Below are 17,711 nucleotides of genomic sequence, written 5' to 3' on the forward strand. Positions count from 1 at the left end.
GGTATTTGATATTTATTTAATTTTTTTAGATATATAATACGATTTTTTTTTTTCCTGAAATATGAATGAAGTATTAGACAGGTTTAATTATTTAAGCATGAGTCATTGAATGTTTGTGTTGTATGATTTATTTAGTTTAATTGCTTTTTATATATATTGGAATTGTGTGATTTTAGTATTAGAATTTAATTCTTTTGTGTTATCTTGTTTTCTTGTACTTGAGATTCAAATTTGTAATGAAAAATAATTTATTTATCTTTATCAAAATTTTCTTTTATAGGTTTTTCGTAGAAAATAAATTTAGTTAATTTTTTGACAACATAATTGATAATTTTCAGTAAATTATTTTGTCATTATTGGTTCATTTTTATAAAAAAAATTCATTTAATTTTGTTTTTAGTAAAATAATCGAAAATTTTCCAATTACTTACCAAACCCGATCGAGGAATTCAGTTCAATATTTAATGCACTATTTTGGTGTACTGAATTTTTTATTAACTAAAATTTCAGTTCAATTCTGTGCAGTTGTCCGAACGCACACACCATGTTAATAGATGAACGTATCCTTTAGAACTGTCTGACGCATGTACGCTTAATACAAAACTAGAACCACCAAAAATGAAAAATCAAAATAAAATCGGTATTTTAGGTACCAGCAATATTACCAAATTAGTGGTACAGAATTTCTCTAGGATCGACTGATTGAAGCAATGTTTACCTAATTCATTATGATATATGTTGGAAATTAAAACTGTCCCGTGGGAAATTACTGTTTTGAAAGCGAAATTTCAGTACTATCGTAGTGCAGATAGTATAAATCGTTCACTCCCCAAAGTTAGCACAACTATAACTCTCTTACATGCGCACTCGTGATAGAGAGTTTGGAACAACGAACAAAATGACATTCAGAAGAGGAAGGAGAGAAAACAAAGTAGATAGAAGAGGCTCTCGGATTTTGGTGTGTTTCAAATGCATAGGGGCTGAGGCTATTTATAGACGAGCAGCTCAGTTGCTTGAGGACTTTGGACTCTATACCAGCCACAAAAAATAGACTCCTTATTTACAAACGGATTTCTCATTTAACAAAAGCCAAAAATTCGGCTAATAAGGGCTAATGAGGAGACTTGGTCACCTAAAAGTCCAAAAACGTGAGAAATGAAGGATTTGAATGTAATTTTTTCAAAAACTATCTATAAACGCGCGTGCCCCGCCCCGCCCGAATTGGGACTGGCCGGCGCACGCTTGTGGTGATTTTTCCAAAATCCACCTACCCTCATTTCTCATTTCAAAGGTAGCAACATGGTTTAATATATAGAAGAAAAGTTGTTTATAATATCTATATGAGACAAGGAAATGTGCATTGGTCATTCCCAACAATTCCCCACAAATGACTAATTTAGATGAAGAATATGATTTCTGAGTAAAGAAAGAAATATACTTAAGCATTAATATCTTTCGATTGAATTAATGCATAGTGAAGTGAAGCAATCAATTTGGCTAACGAGAGTGATATGACTCTTGAACTTTCGATATCTCAAATTGAGATCCCCACAATCACGTATGATTTTCTTAGTGTTCGTTGTTCAGCGATAAAGTTCCGAGCGCTATTGATGGCCTTGCGCTTATACCTTGGGTTCTAATGAGTACTCTAGAAAGAACTTTCATTCTCTTTTCATCGAAGGCGGCCCACCTCCACACTCATCCAGATAGCTTCATCTAGTTTATAGACCACTCAACAACTGAGGTATGAGACTATCTTTTTGTACAAAGTCAGAGTTATCCATCAAGTCCTTATTAGGACCACCCAAACACAGGGCTATGGATTTATATGATCATTATCATATTCCATCAATCAAGGGGTTTTAGCCCCATTGCTCTCAAAGACAATTCTCCTGGTAAGTCCTTTTCTGAGATGATCTGCCAAGTTCCTCTCGTTCCTCACATAATCCAAGGAGATTATCCCATTCTTTAGGAGTTCTTTTACTGCTTCATGTTCGATACGAATATGTCTCTTTTTGCCATTGTAAGAATAGTTTTTGGCAATTCCAATAGCAGTATGAGAGTTGTAGTGCAGAGACACTAGCATAGTTGAGCCCCACAAGGGCACATCTCCCAATAAGTTTCTCAGCCACACTGCTCCTTGACCTGCTAATTCAAAAGCTATAAATTCAGATTCTGTAGTAAAGCGAGCTATACAAGTTTGTTTTGCAAATTTCCAGTAAATAGCTCCCCTACCCAAAGTAAAAACAAATCCACTAGTTGAGCTTACTTCATCATTATCGGTAACCCAATTCGTATCACAAAGTCCTTCTAACACTGCGGAAACTTATTAAAGTGCAAACTCAAGTTTATAGTCCCTTTTAGATATCTTAACAAGCGACGTATTGCATTCTAGTGTTCATTATTGGGATTATGGGTAAACCGACTTAGTCTACTCTCAGCATAGGCTATGTCAGGTCTAGTGTAATTTATGAGAAACATGACACTCCCTATGATTTTTGCATACTAAACTTGTGACATACTATCACCTTTATTCTTTTTGAGACATACACTCGGGTCATAAGGTGTTTTGATTGGTATCTAATCTTGAACACCAAACTTGTCCAAGATTTTCTCTATGTGTGACTGCCAAGGAGAGAACCCATTTTCAGTTTTTCTAATTTTAATGCCTAGGATTACATCAGCTTCTCCTAAATCTTTCATGTTAAACTATATGCTGATAAAAATCTTTTGATTTCGTCAATTATTTCTATGTTACTGCTAAAAATCAGCATATCATCGACATATAGGCATATAATAACACATTCTGTCCCAAATAATTTTGAATATACAATGTATCTGATACATTTATTTTGTATCCATTAGTTTTTAAGTATAATTAAACTTTTCATACCATTGTTTGGGTGCTTGTTTTAGTCCATACAGTGAGTTTTTGAGTTTACAAACTTTATTTTCTTGGCTAGGTACCATAAATCCCTCTGGTTGTTCCATATATATTTCTTTTTCCAAGTCACCATTTAGGAAGGATGTTTTTACATCCATTTGATGGATTATTAAGCCAAGAATGTGTCAAAATAGTCTATGCCTTTCTTTTGTGTATAACCCACAACCACTAATCGTGCCTTAAATTTGTCTATTGACCCATCTAGTTTCATTTTTTTCTTGAAGACCCATTTGCATTTTATAGGCTTACTTCCTATAGCAAATCCACTAAATCCTAAGTGTGATTTAACATTATAAAATCTAGTTCATTTCTAATGGTTTCCTTCTAGAAACTAGAGTTTATGGAGGTTATTGCTTCCATATATATCTTAGGATCATCTTCAACTAAAACATCAGAAAAAAGTCTTCATTTAACTTTTCTTGGTCTTTCGTTAGGAAAACAGTTAGAAAGTCTGGTCCAAAACTATGTTCTGTTTTTTGTCTTTTACTTCTTCTAGGTTCATTCACAGCAGAATTAGAGGAAGTTAACAAAAGTTTGTTGCTTGAAAAGACTGTCTGTTCTAGTTGTTTTAATCAATGGAAAAACTAGTTGAATGAATTTAACATCTCTTAATTCACAAAAAGAGTTATCATTTAAACACGTGAATCTATATGCGACACTATTTTGGGCGTACGCAATAAATACACAGTCGAAGATTTTAGATCCTATGTTTATTTTTTTAAATTCTTGATATGCTACTTTAGCTAAAGAACCCCACACCTTAAAAAATTTAAAGTTATGAACAAACCTCTAAATAATCAAGGCACTAGAAAGTCGGAAGCCTCTCTTAGACAAATCGACATAATATAAGTCACACCATGTTCATGTACTTAAATGGTGAAACTAGTCCTTTTAGATATCCAACTTAAAATAATTTTAGTTAGATGTGGATCGTCATCTTAATTATTTTATATTTTTATATATTATTTTCTATCACATTCTAGATTGAAAGTCAAATATAAACTCAATATTTCTTTATCTCTAGGTATTTTTCAACTTTTCCAGCAATTTTCGTGGAGTATTTTTCTTTTCTAGTTTGATAATTTCAAAATGCATGCTGTTGAAGCATGGCAATGCTTTTTTTTTTTGTTTTTTTCCCAACTCTCAATTATTATCAAGAAAATCGCCGACAAGCATTCACATCTTTAAGAAAACAGAAAAGCATTTCATTGAGAAAGAAGCATTCTCATCAAGGGAGATGTAACACTAAATGGGAAGAGAGGATCCCATGCCCATTATTGACTGTCTTGAAAATGCCAGCCTTCACCTTATATATGATCCCAAATATAATTTTTCCTACTCTATTACGTAATTATACAGTACAAATGAATGCACATATATGCATCTATGGAAAAGAACACTTTTCCTCCCGTAATTTAGGATTTTTACGTTTTGTCATATTGATTAGGAAATTTTTATTATAAAAAAAGGTGGGATTTGAAGCAGGTTTAGGAACGATTTTTTGTTTTGTCTTTGGAACGGTTTGCAGGAAACCAAACTTATTTGGACCTATTTTTGGAACAATTCTGGAATTCCGTCCTTACAAATGGCGTTACAAAATTTTAGGAACGATTTAGGCAAGACCATTTATATTTGGGACGGAAACTGTAGAACACTATGAAAACCGTTCCTAATATTGAATTTTATCTGGGAAAACTTATTTTTCTAATTGAAATGGTTTTAGAAACGGTCGCTCTTATTTAGGAATACGTATATAAAACGATTTTAGTAATTGTATTAGGAACGGTCTTTTTGAGTTTGGAACACATACTTAAAATTGAAATAGCAATGGTGTTAGCAACGATCAGCCACTATTTAAGAGCACTTATTTGTAATAGTTTTAGCAATGGCATTTGGAACGGTCAATGCAGTTTACGAACACGCGTTTGGAATTATTTTAGTAATGGTATTTGGAATGGTTATTTATTTAGATTTGTAGTATTTTTTTACCATTACTAAAATCGTTCCTAGTTTTTTAATTTTATAATTTATTCATATATTTAATAAATTGTAACAAATAAATAAATTTATATATTCTAATATATTTGAATATTTATGAATTTAATTAACTAACTAAATATGAAATAATGGAATGTAACAAACATTATGAAACATGAATAATTAAGAAAAAAATATTATATTAATATGAAAAATTATCTAATTACAAAAATAAAAAATAAAAATAAAACCTAATCTAACCCCTCCTCTTTAGCGACATCTATATCGTCCTGGTTCGAGGTTGGGGGGATTTGTTGGAGGCAGTTCTGGAACGTCTCCTACAAAACAAACAAAATTAATAGTACGTTTAACAAATAATTATTTTTTCTAAAAAAAATAGTATTAATAATTTACTTACCGCCACCTCAGTCGTACTCAGCTTGCTCCAACCGTCGTCCTCCTTTTTCTTGTAGCACCTTTCAAATAACCCCATTTGCTTGGCGGCTGACCGAGTTCTGCCTCCTATTGAAAAAAAAAAAAACAATTAGCATCTTATAATTTATCAATATTGTCTTTTGTTGACAGCTGAAAAAGGCTCAACCTAACTAGTTCTACTGACAAAATTTACTTAATGGGCTAAACAAGCTTAAAGACATGCATGATCTGTTTGTATGTGGTTACAATGGAACTATATATTTTTAAATAATTATTAATTATATTACCTTAATATTGTTATCGTCGATATTATTTTGTAAATAATTTATTATTGGGATTATTGATCTAATTTTGTGATTGTTAACATTATTATGTAAAAATATTATTATTGAGAATATTTTTTAATTTTGTGATTATTGATATTGTTATGTAAATAATGTTATTATTGGGAATTGGCTAATTTTTGTTAATGTGATTATTATGTAAAAAATTATTAATGGGAATATTGTTCCAATTTTTGTGATTATTTACATTTATTAGGTAAAAATATTAATATTGGGAAAATTAATCAAAATTTTTTTTATTAATGTGATTATTATTTAAAAACTTATTAATTGGAATATTGTTCCAACTTTTGTGATTTAATTTACATTTATTATGTAAAAATGTTAATATTTGTGAAATTGGTGAAATTGTGTTTACATAAATTACATAGTAAAATAAACATAAATTGCACAAATTACTGGATAAATTACACATAAGTGGCATAAATTACTCAATTAAATTACTCATAAATTGTATAAATTACTCATAATTTAAAAAATTACACATAAATTGGAAATGACCGAAAATCAGAAAAAATTGACAAAAAAATGTTAAAACTAACAAAAATCTTTTGTCAATTTTTCAAAAATTAAAAAAAATTACAGAAAATTCTAAAAAGCACAAAAATTTACAAAAAAAATTTAAAATTACCAAAAAATTTACAAAAAATTAGAAAAATTACAAAAACATTACAGAAAATTAGGAAAATTAAAAAAAAATCAGAAAATTTTCAAAAGTATTTTCTAGAATATTTTCTGGAGAAAATTTTAGAAATATATTCTTAAAATATTTTCAGAATTTTTTTCCAGAAAATCGAAATTAATTTTTTCAAAAAAATTTCAGAAAGTTTTTCAAAAAACTGAAATTTTATATTGAAAAATGGTTGTATTTTTTTTTTTTTTTTGGAAAACTGACGAAATGTTTCTAAAAAACTTGGAGTTTATTTTTATATGGAAGTGGGGGAAAAAATGGAAGAAAAGTGTCGTAAAAGAAAAAAAGAAGAAAAATGGTGGGGGAGGGGGGAGTATCAAAAAAAAAAGGAGGGGGGGTTCGTAAACCAAAAACAATCGGCCATTTGATTCCACTTACCTCTAGACAGAGATGGAGAGGCGAAGCCGAGTACCAGGTGAGGGAAGCAGTCGGTCGAAGAGAGTGAGGGAGGGAGACTGAAGGAGGAAGTGGGAGGAAGAAATGAAAAAATCTGCCAAGTGTTGTATATATACTGATTTTTGGTGAAGGACGCAATTTCCCATCAGACCGAGTGATTTTAGATCAGAGCGCTAGATATGTTCCGTATAAAAAGAATTGTTATGCATTTAAGTTTGGAATTAATCAGTGTCTCGGATGTCGAGATATCCTAATCGAAAAGTGAACGAGGAATCTATAGACATATTTAGGAACGGTTTTGGAATTTATTTAGGAACTATTTTTTGTTAATAATTTTAGGAACGGATAGTTTATACATTTAGGTACGATTTTATTTAAATTTATTTTAGGAACAGTCAAATATTTAAAATTTGTTCCTAAGTTTGAACCATTCCTAAACAAGAAATTTCTTTTTTGTTTTCAAGAATAATTTTATTTGTGTGACAATATTATTTTGTAAATTATCCACAAAATTCCCTCGAAAAACCGTTCCAACTTGTAGCGGGTTTTAGAATAGTTTTTGAAACACATTACTTCTTAAGTAAAACTCATAATTTAGAACGATTTTGATATAATTGATTAAATGTGTACTAATCGTTCCAAATTGTACCTTATTTTGAAATACATTTTCTAACTATCATCTTTTTAGACCTCCGTTGTCACAGATATAGGAACGGTCATTACAAGACTGTTCCTAATTTTGGTAATCCATTCCAAACAGAGGTTCAAATATTAACCATTATTATTTTGGAGTGGTCTTTGGAATGAATTTTGTAACGATTAGTTTGGAACACATATTGGAACAGTTTGGTCGTTCCAAAATTATAATTCAAAAAAAATATAGATTATGACGTAATCTATTAATATCCATTCCTCATATGTTTCAAAGCCCGTTTCAATATGGAACAGGTTTTGGAACAGTTCATTTACCCGTGCCAATTCCTGCCTTTTTTTATAGTGTTTTGCATTTGGTCCCGTAACTTCTAAAATGTAGCACTTTTAGACCCATAACAAGGTTTTGTTAGATATTTTGAAGGCAATGCCACGTGCTTAGCACATGGTTAGTCGAGTCTTTACACTTTTGGTTTCATTTGTTATTAGATTTTTACTTTTGGTTTTATAACTTTTAAAAAGTAGCAGTTTTGATCACATCCACCTATCAACCTCTTAGCGTTTTTTGTTCAATATCTAATGAAAAAGTGTCATAGAAACAAAAGTGCTACTTTTTAAAAATTACAGAAGCAAAAAAAGTGATAATTCCATGACTAAGGCGTCTAAAACTGAAAATCCCTAAATTATATGGCAAAAAATGCTATCTACCTTTAAATTTTGTCTTCCAACAGAACAATGGAACACTCAATCTGAAACGAAAGAGTTGATAAATATATCAACATTACTGTGAACTTCTTGATCTAGGAATCAACGACAATGGTTCTTTCATGTACACTGTTAGCACCAATTTCTCAGTCATGTTGAGATCATTTTGTTTGATTCCCTCTGGAAGTACCCAATCAAAAGAATGCACCAATAATGACACGATACGCCCAATATGAGTAGTAGCTGAATTAAGTCCCGGACAGATCCTTCTCCCAGCCCCAAAGGGAAGAAATTGAAACTGAAGATTTCCCGTCAACTCTAACTTGGACTCCAAAAACCTCTTTGGCTTAAACTTCAAAGGCTCGTCCCAAGTCATTGGGTCTCTCGCCAGTGCCCAATTGTTTATGAGAATCACAGAATCCTTGGGTATGACATAGTTCTTTACTGTACAAGTCTCTAACGCACGACGTGGTACACCAAACAAAGTTGGGGGATGCAGCCTTAATGTCTCTTTGAGACAAGCTTGCAAGAAAGGCATGTGATGGGAGGAGGCATTTTTAATATCTCCATCGACCGTATTTTCAATCTCACGTTGAAGTTTGTGCAGAACTCGTTGGTTTTTTATGAGCTCCGCCATCAACCACTCTATCGTTATACAACTAGTAAAAGTGCCCGCCACCAGCATCTCCTGTACATGGGGTAACAAAGGTTGGACAACATTAGTTGAAAGACATGAATGCCGAAAACGTACTTTAGGTGCTAAACATATGTGATACGGCTTGATTTTATGCGACCTTGATCGACGACCATGAACTTGGCCACATCACCTCCCCAGATGTGTCATTAGGCCTCAGAATAAAATAGGTAGGTTAAGCCAGTCAGGTTCGACTCCGACGACGACCCTCCGACACTTAAGTTAGATTGTGGTCGAAAGGAAAATATGCGATTTCATTGTCGGGACGAACCCGAGTAGCTTAACCTACCTATTTTATCCTCAGGCCCGATTTGGGGAGATGATGTGGTCAAGATCGTGGTCGTCCATCGAGGTCGCAAAAAATCGAGCGGGATCAATATTTAAATGGATTGAAGGCGAGATCAAATTGACCATCAAAAGTGCGCAGATTTTGTCGTTGCAAAATCCATTGTCGATTAAAGCATCCAGCAAATCATGATATGGCGCTTTCCCAGCACATTTTTCTTCTCTTCTTTCCTCGATAACTTTCCCCCAAAGAGACTTGAACTCTTGATGTAACTTAGTGGCCTTCCTTCTTTCCCAGAACCCTAGCAATCCCTCCAAAGTTGGAAACAAGTCAACCACGCTTGGAGTTCCAAGAACGTCCAGCATTATTGCCTCTATAAATCCCATCAACCTCTGATTTCGGCCTTCACATTCACGTCCAAGATCAATTAGGTCCCTCGACACCATCATGTTACTCATAGAGTTAGCAAGAGTTGCAAAGACTATATTCCTTAGCGTCATGATTTTCCCCTCTTTAGCACGCAGATAATCCGCCATTTCCATCATTTTCCTCTCTCTAATCTCATTCCGTAGTTTTATAGCTTTGTTAGAGAAAAGCCAATTGTGACACATACCCCGTATGTATTTCCAATCATCGTTGCATTCTCTGGATCCCAATACCGAAGATTGCTCCATGTGTGGGATAATTTTATAATACAATGAAGGAATGTACCTTCCAGAAAATATATGATCGCGAGCTTTAAGTATTTCCTTCGCGGTTTCTGGTGATGAAGCAACAACGATGAGCAATGCTCCAACCCTTAGAGAGAAAATGGGGCCATAAATTTGCGCTAGATTGGCTAATGAGGCTAGGGGACTCATGGACATGTTGCATACGAGCTGCCATGCATATGCGGTTGGTGGAAATCGAGAGCTTTGAATCGCTTTACGGTACCACAGAAGAAAAAACAGACAAGCTGGTATTGATACAAAAGCAAGAAGAGGAAGGAGATCCATATTTTCTTTATTATTCAAACGATCAAGCACTGATTTATAGTCCAAATAGTTAGCTTTTATTTGGAGGCATGCATGTTAGGTGAGGGGTTACAAATGCATTTAGTACCAAATTTTAACGTTGTAATCACTCTTGATCAAGTGGTCCGCGAGGTACATTAATATGAATGTTATGTGCAAAAGGTATTAGTTAAATTTGATACAAAAATGAGGTCCAGTTCTCTCATCGACAATCCTTTGCTCTTACAGTTTATCAGTTTGCTTATATATGAACCCAAGTTAATAAGATTAAGTAATCAAGTGTATATATATTGGTAACTATACATTTATTAGTTCGTTAATCAATATCTCATCAGATTTTGCAGAATGTTTATTTGCTTTTAATTCAATTGATTTTAGTTTAGTTTTTATTTAGTTAGTTTGTTGAGATTTTTTTGAATTTGTGATAGTTATGTTCTCGTAACCTATTCCTATAAATAAGCTAGCAGTGTAATGGAAAATCATCATCTTCTTTTCCGAAAACTTAACATAATGTTTGGATTCGTTTTCTAAATGTTGTGTTGTGTTTTGTGGAGATAGAGAGAGAAAAACAAAGATAAATAAGTGTGTGTTAAAGATAGTATGTATGTTTGGATTTGTTTTTGGAGATAATTTTTAAAATAAGTATTGTATGTTTAATGTTGTGTTTTGGAAGACAAAAATTATTATTCATTGTCAAATCATGTCTGTTTTATATATATTTATGTATATGTATGTGTGTATATATATGTATGTATTTATGTTAAAACAGTTTAAAACACCTAGATAAGGTGTTTTTGAATGATGACAAACATTAGGTATATTTTGACTTGTTCCAGAGATAACTTGAAAATGAAAACAAACATAGCGTAAGTCTTAGGATTCTTTTTTGCCAGAAAAGTGGTACCAGAACCCTTTTCTTAAGGACTTGTGTCAGTGAAACTAATGAGGAACCTGTCATCAAACAACTGACATCGAGCCTACGTCAATGGCAGGCAGTAGTTTCTTATATGCTTTTTTTCACATGAGAAAATTGTCATGCATGGATTGTGAAAATGGAGTACTCCACCACTTCCTGCGGATCCAACAATTGCTCAAATTAAGAGATTATAGGGAGGTCATGAAGAGGATACTTAAGGCTAGGACCTATAGTCCCAACTAGAAAAGAAACATTTATTAGTACGAAATTTCAGGACGATCGTAGTTGGAAGTACTGTCCCAATTTTCAGACCAATTTGTAAATGTGGGTACTTTCTAATGAATTTATATGGGCTGATAAGACACTTGCCATTTTATGACTGGAAACAAATAGATCGTTCCAAAAACCATCCGAACTTAGGATGAAAAAAATTATCCATCCCGAACCCTTTGAAGTTAGTTAGAATATTCCTTTGATTAATTATTTGTGATGGAGTTTTAAGCGGGGCAATGTCGGTCAGAAACTTTGGACTTTGTCAGACGATATAATTTTTATTTCGGACGGTTTTTGAGGATCCAAATTTCTAATGGTTTTTTGTCGAAAAAGCAATTCAAAATATTCGGTTTAAGATGGAGCTTTAGACGGCATGCTTCAGTCCTAAATTTTAATGATTAATTTATAACGGCTAAATAATGTCGTCCCAAAATCCGTCTCAAAAGCTATCTAAAACCTTCTATCGGCTATGTTTCAACCGTTATATTATAACGGCTATTTGTCATCCCCAAATCCATCCAAAAATATGATATTAATAAGTCTGCAAATTCGTGTACTCTATCGCATTTGTATATTCATTCAATTGCATCATTCCTTTGAAATTGAACACTCGAAGTTGAATATATATATATATATATCAACTTTTATTTTTATGTATTGAGAAATATATATATTTATATATCTAATACGTGTAGCTTAGAATTTGCGATTGATCATTCTATTCTGAAAAATTGAGGTGGAGGAGATGCATCATTATCCAAATATTACATAATGTAATTATTTAAATTGGAATCTTGTTCTTGTTTTAATATATTATATATTAATTCTAAAAAGCTTATTTTATATACATATAATTATTGAGGTGCTTGTAAATTAATATATACATATATATATATATGTGTGTTTTATTTATTAGGTAAATGTGTTATGACAACAAAAGAGTTGGATGTATAAGAAAAAACCTGCCTGAAAATTTAGGAGTTAGGCAAAAGTTTGAGAATAGTGTTCATAATTAATAAATTGGGTTAAGAATCAACATGCATACATGAACTGCGAGAAAATTAGATACCCGTGTCTTAAGTGTAGGAATCTTGTGCTGAAAACAAAGGACGAAATTATGTATGAAGGGTTTTATAGAGAGATACTACAATTAGAATGCTTGTGACGAAGCACAAGGAATAGAGTGCTATGACGATCCGCCTTAAGAGCCTCCAGCCAACCTAGTAGCCAATCTACCCTCAATCCAAGAAAGCAACCTCCTACTCACAATCAGGACGCAAGTAGCCTATTACGACGTTTTAATTGTGCTTTTTTTTTTTTGTAAATTATTATTATTTTTAAATAATATATTATTGCTTATACTATTTTCAATTAACTGTTTCTGCGCATGAAATTTACTTTTTACTGCATGTCATATGAGAATTTCTTATTTACAGCAATTTACAACTTAATAAAAAATATTAAAATTTCTTATTATCTAAAAAAAGCATAGCAAATTCCGTTACAAATCCGATGGAAAATTTGCGACGGATTTGAGTGATGACACCTTTGCTAACTGTGAGGCGATGTACCCTCTCAAATCCAAAGGAAAAAATTGCAATGGCAGTCCAAATTGCCCATCCCAAATTTTTGCGACGGTATTATCTGTTACAATCTACTGACTATCTCCCTTCTGATTCGGGATTACTGGTTGTCACAAATTCCATCTCAAAATATCTTCCTCCATATTTCAAAATGTTCGGTCGCAAAATTAGTTTTTCAACTTTTCAAGAAAAACAGGTTTTGCAGCACGTTTTTCTTTTTTCCATTGCAAAATATATTTTAGATCACAAATATCTGACCGGATATTTCGGCTTCCACTTGGGCTTCATAAATACCATCGGAAATTTGCTTTTGGCTCCTAATTTTAGGTATGAACTTAAATGTGCCTATGTAGACCTAATTTTGGTTCACTTTTTACGTACATGAGACAGAGACAGAGCCTCATTGTAAATGTGCATGCGAAAATGTCCTCAACGACCCCATCTTCCGAACATGAATGTTCAAAGTTTATTTGTGTTGGGATTCTAATGGAAAATAAAATAAATAACAATATAGAATTGCAAAGGAATTAATTAGATGTATTCGGAAGATATTAATTTTAAATAATTATCTTCTCCAACAATTTAAGCCTTTATGCTTTACACAAGCTTAAAAACAGTCTGAAAATTAGATATTTTTCCGACAGATTTAAACCCACAATTCAACTTCTGTCAAAAAATAGACAACAAAATCACATATGCTGTATGTGCCATTATTTTTCGTCCAAAACTGGCTCTGGTCTGTGACTGTGTCTAATCCCATATGGCCAAGTTGGGATATCTTCGCAATCCCCATTAATGAAAGAATTGTACCTAAAATACCCTCGACCTTGTAATGTCCCACATGGCCAAGTTGTTCAACTGTTTTCGTGACGTCCTGTGTGCACAATAAAAATATAATATTTAATTGTAATTAATTATTATGATTAATAACAAATAATTATAATAAATAATCATTAACTATGATCATACAATAGTTGTTGGCTCGGCTTTTGCAATGACAAAATACCATAATAATGGTTGTAAGAAGACCAAGTGAAAAGAAAATATATTCATTCTCAAGAACAATATGGAGAAAAATTAGTGTTAATTCATCATCAAACAAAATACAATGAGAAACTTGTATAAATACAACAAGAGGGAATCTAACTAACCAAATCTATGAAATAACCAAAAAATCTAACAAAATACAGAAAATGACAAAATAGTTAAACTGTACAAATGATGTCGCAAGTGATGATCAGGTGGAATGGCGATGCGACCTGGTGAGGGATAGCGACGCGACCTCGAGGTCTTGTATATTTTGCACAGATAGGCGATGCAACCTAGTGAGAGATAGCGACCTTGAGGCCTTGCATATTCTTCACAATGGTTTTACCAGTACTCTTAGGTGTAGCAAGTAAATTTTTTTATGGTGAAAAAGGTAGTTGTTTTTTGTATCCATTTTATTTAACTATCACACAATGCTATAGCAACGAATTTTGCATAAAATCCGTTGCAAAATAGTGTTGCCACGAAAATTTGCAATGAAAATTTTGCGCCGCTATAGTTGCATCGATTTTCTCCATCTGTGGCAAAGTGAGAGGAAAACTAAAAAAAAAAATTATAAAGAGAGGGAGAATGAAGAGAAAAAACTTTGATGTTACTTTTTTTTTTTATTAAAATTAGAGAATGTATATCTTATATATATTTTAAAAATCATACTTTTTATAATTTAAATTTAAGTTATATATACTTCTCCTTTTAATAAAAAATAATTAAATTTGTCTCTTATATATATATTTTTATACATTATGTAATCATATTACTTATTTTTTTATGTTTTCTCAATATATTTAAATAAGAAACATTGTAACGAAATACATTATAATTAATAAATAATAATCATATCATCTCAAAAAATTAAATGAGACAAATTTCGTTCAATCAATAATCATCATCTTGTACAAGTGCTTATTCATCATCATCTTAAAACTATCTTCTTCTTCTTCTTCATTAGCAAATTCTTCATTATAGGCTGTACCGTTTGTCATATAGAGGTGGAATTTTATTTTCCGCAGTAACTATTGGAATAGATTTAACCTCATCATCCTAAAACATTGCCTAAGTCCACCTTGACTCAACTCTGTGGTAGGTTGTTTTTAGATTTGATGTTTACTAACTTGGCCACTGTAGATCACTGAGAGTGGCTCTCGCTCCACTGTACAATGGCTGATCTGTAGTGCTTACAACATCAAAAAAATTATCAGTGTTGTGCTTTACCTTGTCGTTAGAACTCACATCAGCCTCGTTCTCATGTGACTGATGACTAATAGGTGTCATTTCGTTGAATCTATCCCCATAATTATGATATCCATGACCAATATATGATAGAGGAAATACAGGTCTAGCTGCATCAAACACCATTCTTTTAACCCAATTCAGTTGCTCATAGTTATTTTTCGATATTAAATGCTCGTATTCTAGCTCACATGAGATGTCAATTGTAGTAATTTTCTACAGAGCCTTTTCTATATATGGAGTCGTATGTTGCCTCCTCTATGGATTTGTAGTTACTATTCTTACATTTATCTAAATGAGTTGTTTGTAATTACTCAAATACCAAAATTACATTATTGAAAAAACTCCGAAACCAAAATAAATTTTACTCAGTCAGTTAATACAGCTATGAAAATCAGTAGATGCGTTTTATAATTTTAAAACTATTAAGAAGTGCTTATTTCAAATGTATATACATATACATATGTATATATATCATCAAAAGTTGATAGTATGTTGAAAAGACGACATAGTAACAAAGAATTAATTATTCCAACGTTTATGCATATGCATCTATAATATTTTAAAAAAATTATAATCTCAAACGTTGTTTCACTTAATTTTGCGTAAATTAAAGTACAATAATTACTTAATGAATACTCTCTCTATATATATAATTCATTTCAATTTAATATATATATTCATGAGTATTATGATTATACTTTATAATCTGAATTCTTGTTTTTATTTTAGATTCACAACTCGAACCCATTGCTATCCTATCAATAGGTACACACAATTAATTGGAATTGTCAAAAAATGAGAGAGCAAAAATGAATAAAAAACAAATAGAGCTGTGGATACTTATGGGACAATTTGATCATATTAATGCAAAACTTTAACTCTAATTAAATTTTCTCCTTTAAAATGAGTATTAATTGCCAACTTAAATAGACTTAAGACAACATTAAAATTCTTGCAACACGATACGTCCACTTGTAAAAAGAAAAACATATTCAAGCAATGCTACAGTTTCAAACTCATACATCCCTAGTTATAAAAGCCATCCACATGACTTCTACATGCAATTTCCAGCGAAGAAAATGTCCAAACCTAGCCTCATTCATGCAGTTGCCTTCATTGCATGCACTTCCATCCTCGCTACGCCAGGCCTCGCACATTTACTCGGCAACTTAGGGTTTTCGGGAGGAGGCTTAGGCGTCGTGAATGTGAACCAATGCCTCAACGTCATCTTGGGCGTGCCTGGATGCCTTCATGAAGTCATATACTCTGCTCTCAGTCTTCAAGCCCGACTGCTTGATCCTGCCTGTTGCAAGGCCTTTTTGCAAATTGACGAGAGTTGTTGGCCGAAGGTGTTTCACTTGAACTTGGCCTTTCTCCCGTCGTTAGAGAGTTATTGCACGGGTAAACAAGGTTTGTCACAGGCGCCACCTCCGCCATGCACCAGTATTGATGGTGCAGGTAGCGACCCGACTGAGGAAGCAGATGCTGACGATGATTCAGACTAGTTTTGATGTGTGGATAATCTTGAATTATTGTGGTAGCAAACATGGATTGAGATGGCTCGCTGAAGGATTTATCTGGTAATGGAAAATGAATTTTCAGTATTTTGGTATACTAGAGACGTTTTTTCTCAAAAATTCAATTATTGTGTCATGAAACCCCTGAAGATTTGAGGTTAAGTTCTCAAACTATTCGTGCAAAGGTATGCAATTTGCTTTTTTTTTTTTTTTAAATAATAAATTTCTTGATATTTTGAGTAGAAAAATAAAGATATGAGAAGAAATCGGAGATCTGTGGTTTCTCAAGTACTCAAAGATGTAGACACATGCACAATATTAGGGTAAAATGCAATTTTCTTGTTATAATTTTGGGTTGGCACTTTTGCTTAGTTTGATTTTAATTTTGTAATTGAGGATAATAATTAAAATAATTAGTATGATCTAATTTCTTTTGGTAATATCAATTTTCCCGATAATATGGGTTGTCACGTGCTAAGTATGTACATTTTCTGATAAAATTGGTATTTTCAGACACAAAGTGGATTAAATGTGTTACTTTTTAAAAATTGTTGTCTTTAATTGTAAAATTAAAATTAGAGTAGACAAAAAACGCCACCCACCACAATTACAGGACTAGAATGTATCTTTTGTCCCTATAATATTATTATACTAATTTGCTTCTCTCTACAAGAAAATACGAAATATGAAGTTTTCCTTCTCTGAAGCCTATAATCCATCTCTGATAATTTCGATTTAAAAATTATTGCTGAAAGTCCAATTTCCGATTCAGTACCAATCCTCTCTGAACTTTAAGACAGAATGTAATCCATCTTAAAATATGTCTCAGTTTCCAAACAAATTTAGACAAGATCCACCTTTAAATCAAATCGTCTTTAATTCTGTTTCTAATTTGTGAAAATTCAAACATCCATCTTGAATTCCGTCTCAAAATCCATTGTCAACATTATCCAATGTTGTTTCCTATTCATATTTTCCGTATTCGGCATTGTCGCTGATTCCATCT

General features: G+C 32.3%; 2 protein-coding genes and 1 long non-coding RNA gene across 3 annotated transcripts; 1 reads left to right on the forward strand and 2 right to left on the reverse strand.

Annotated features, from left to right (window-relative positions):
• Positions 1-5,101: 5,101 nt before the first annotated feature.
• On the reverse strand, positions 5,102-6,852 carry LOC105162247 (uncharacterized). Its single transcript, XR_847828.2, has 3 exons — positions 6,770-6,852; positions 5,340-5,443; positions 5,102-5,259 (listed from the first exon to the last, which is right to left on the reverse strand). It is a non-coding gene; the product is annotated as an uncharacterized LOC105162247 (long non-coding RNA).
• Positions 6,853-8,031: 1,179 nt separating this feature from the next.
• LOC110012024 (putative (S)-N-methylcoclaurine 3'-hydroxylase isozyme 2) lies at positions 8,032-10,131 on the reverse strand. The gene is made up of 2 exons (XM_020694099.2): positions 9,249-10,131; positions 8,032-8,831 (listed from the first exon to the last, which is right to left on the reverse strand). The coding sequence occupies exons 1-2, from the start codon at positions 10,116-10,118 to the stop codon at positions 8,220-8,222; spliced, it is 1,482 nt and encodes a 493-aa protein (XP_020549758.2). The 5' UTR covers positions 10,119-10,131; the 3' UTR covers positions 8,032-8,219.
• A 6,136-nt stretch (positions 10,132-16,267) lies between these two features.
• On the forward strand, positions 16,268-16,693 carry LOC105162314 (uncharacterized). The gene has a single exon (XM_020694098.1). It carries the CDS (start codon positions 16,268-16,270, stop codon positions 16,691-16,693), a length of 426 nt encoding a protein of 141 aa, XP_020549757.1.
• The last annotated feature ends 1,018 nt before the right edge of the window (positions 16,694-17,711 follow it).

Source organism: Sesamum indicum, linkage group LG5 (genome assembly GCF_026168435.1).
Source record: "Sesamum indicum cultivar Baizhima isolate 11 linkage group LG5, ASM2616843v1, whole genome shotgun sequence".
In the NCBI taxonomy this organism is placed as follows: Eukaryota; Viridiplantae; Streptophyta; class Magnoliopsida; order Lamiales; family Pedaliaceae; genus Sesamum; species Sesamum indicum.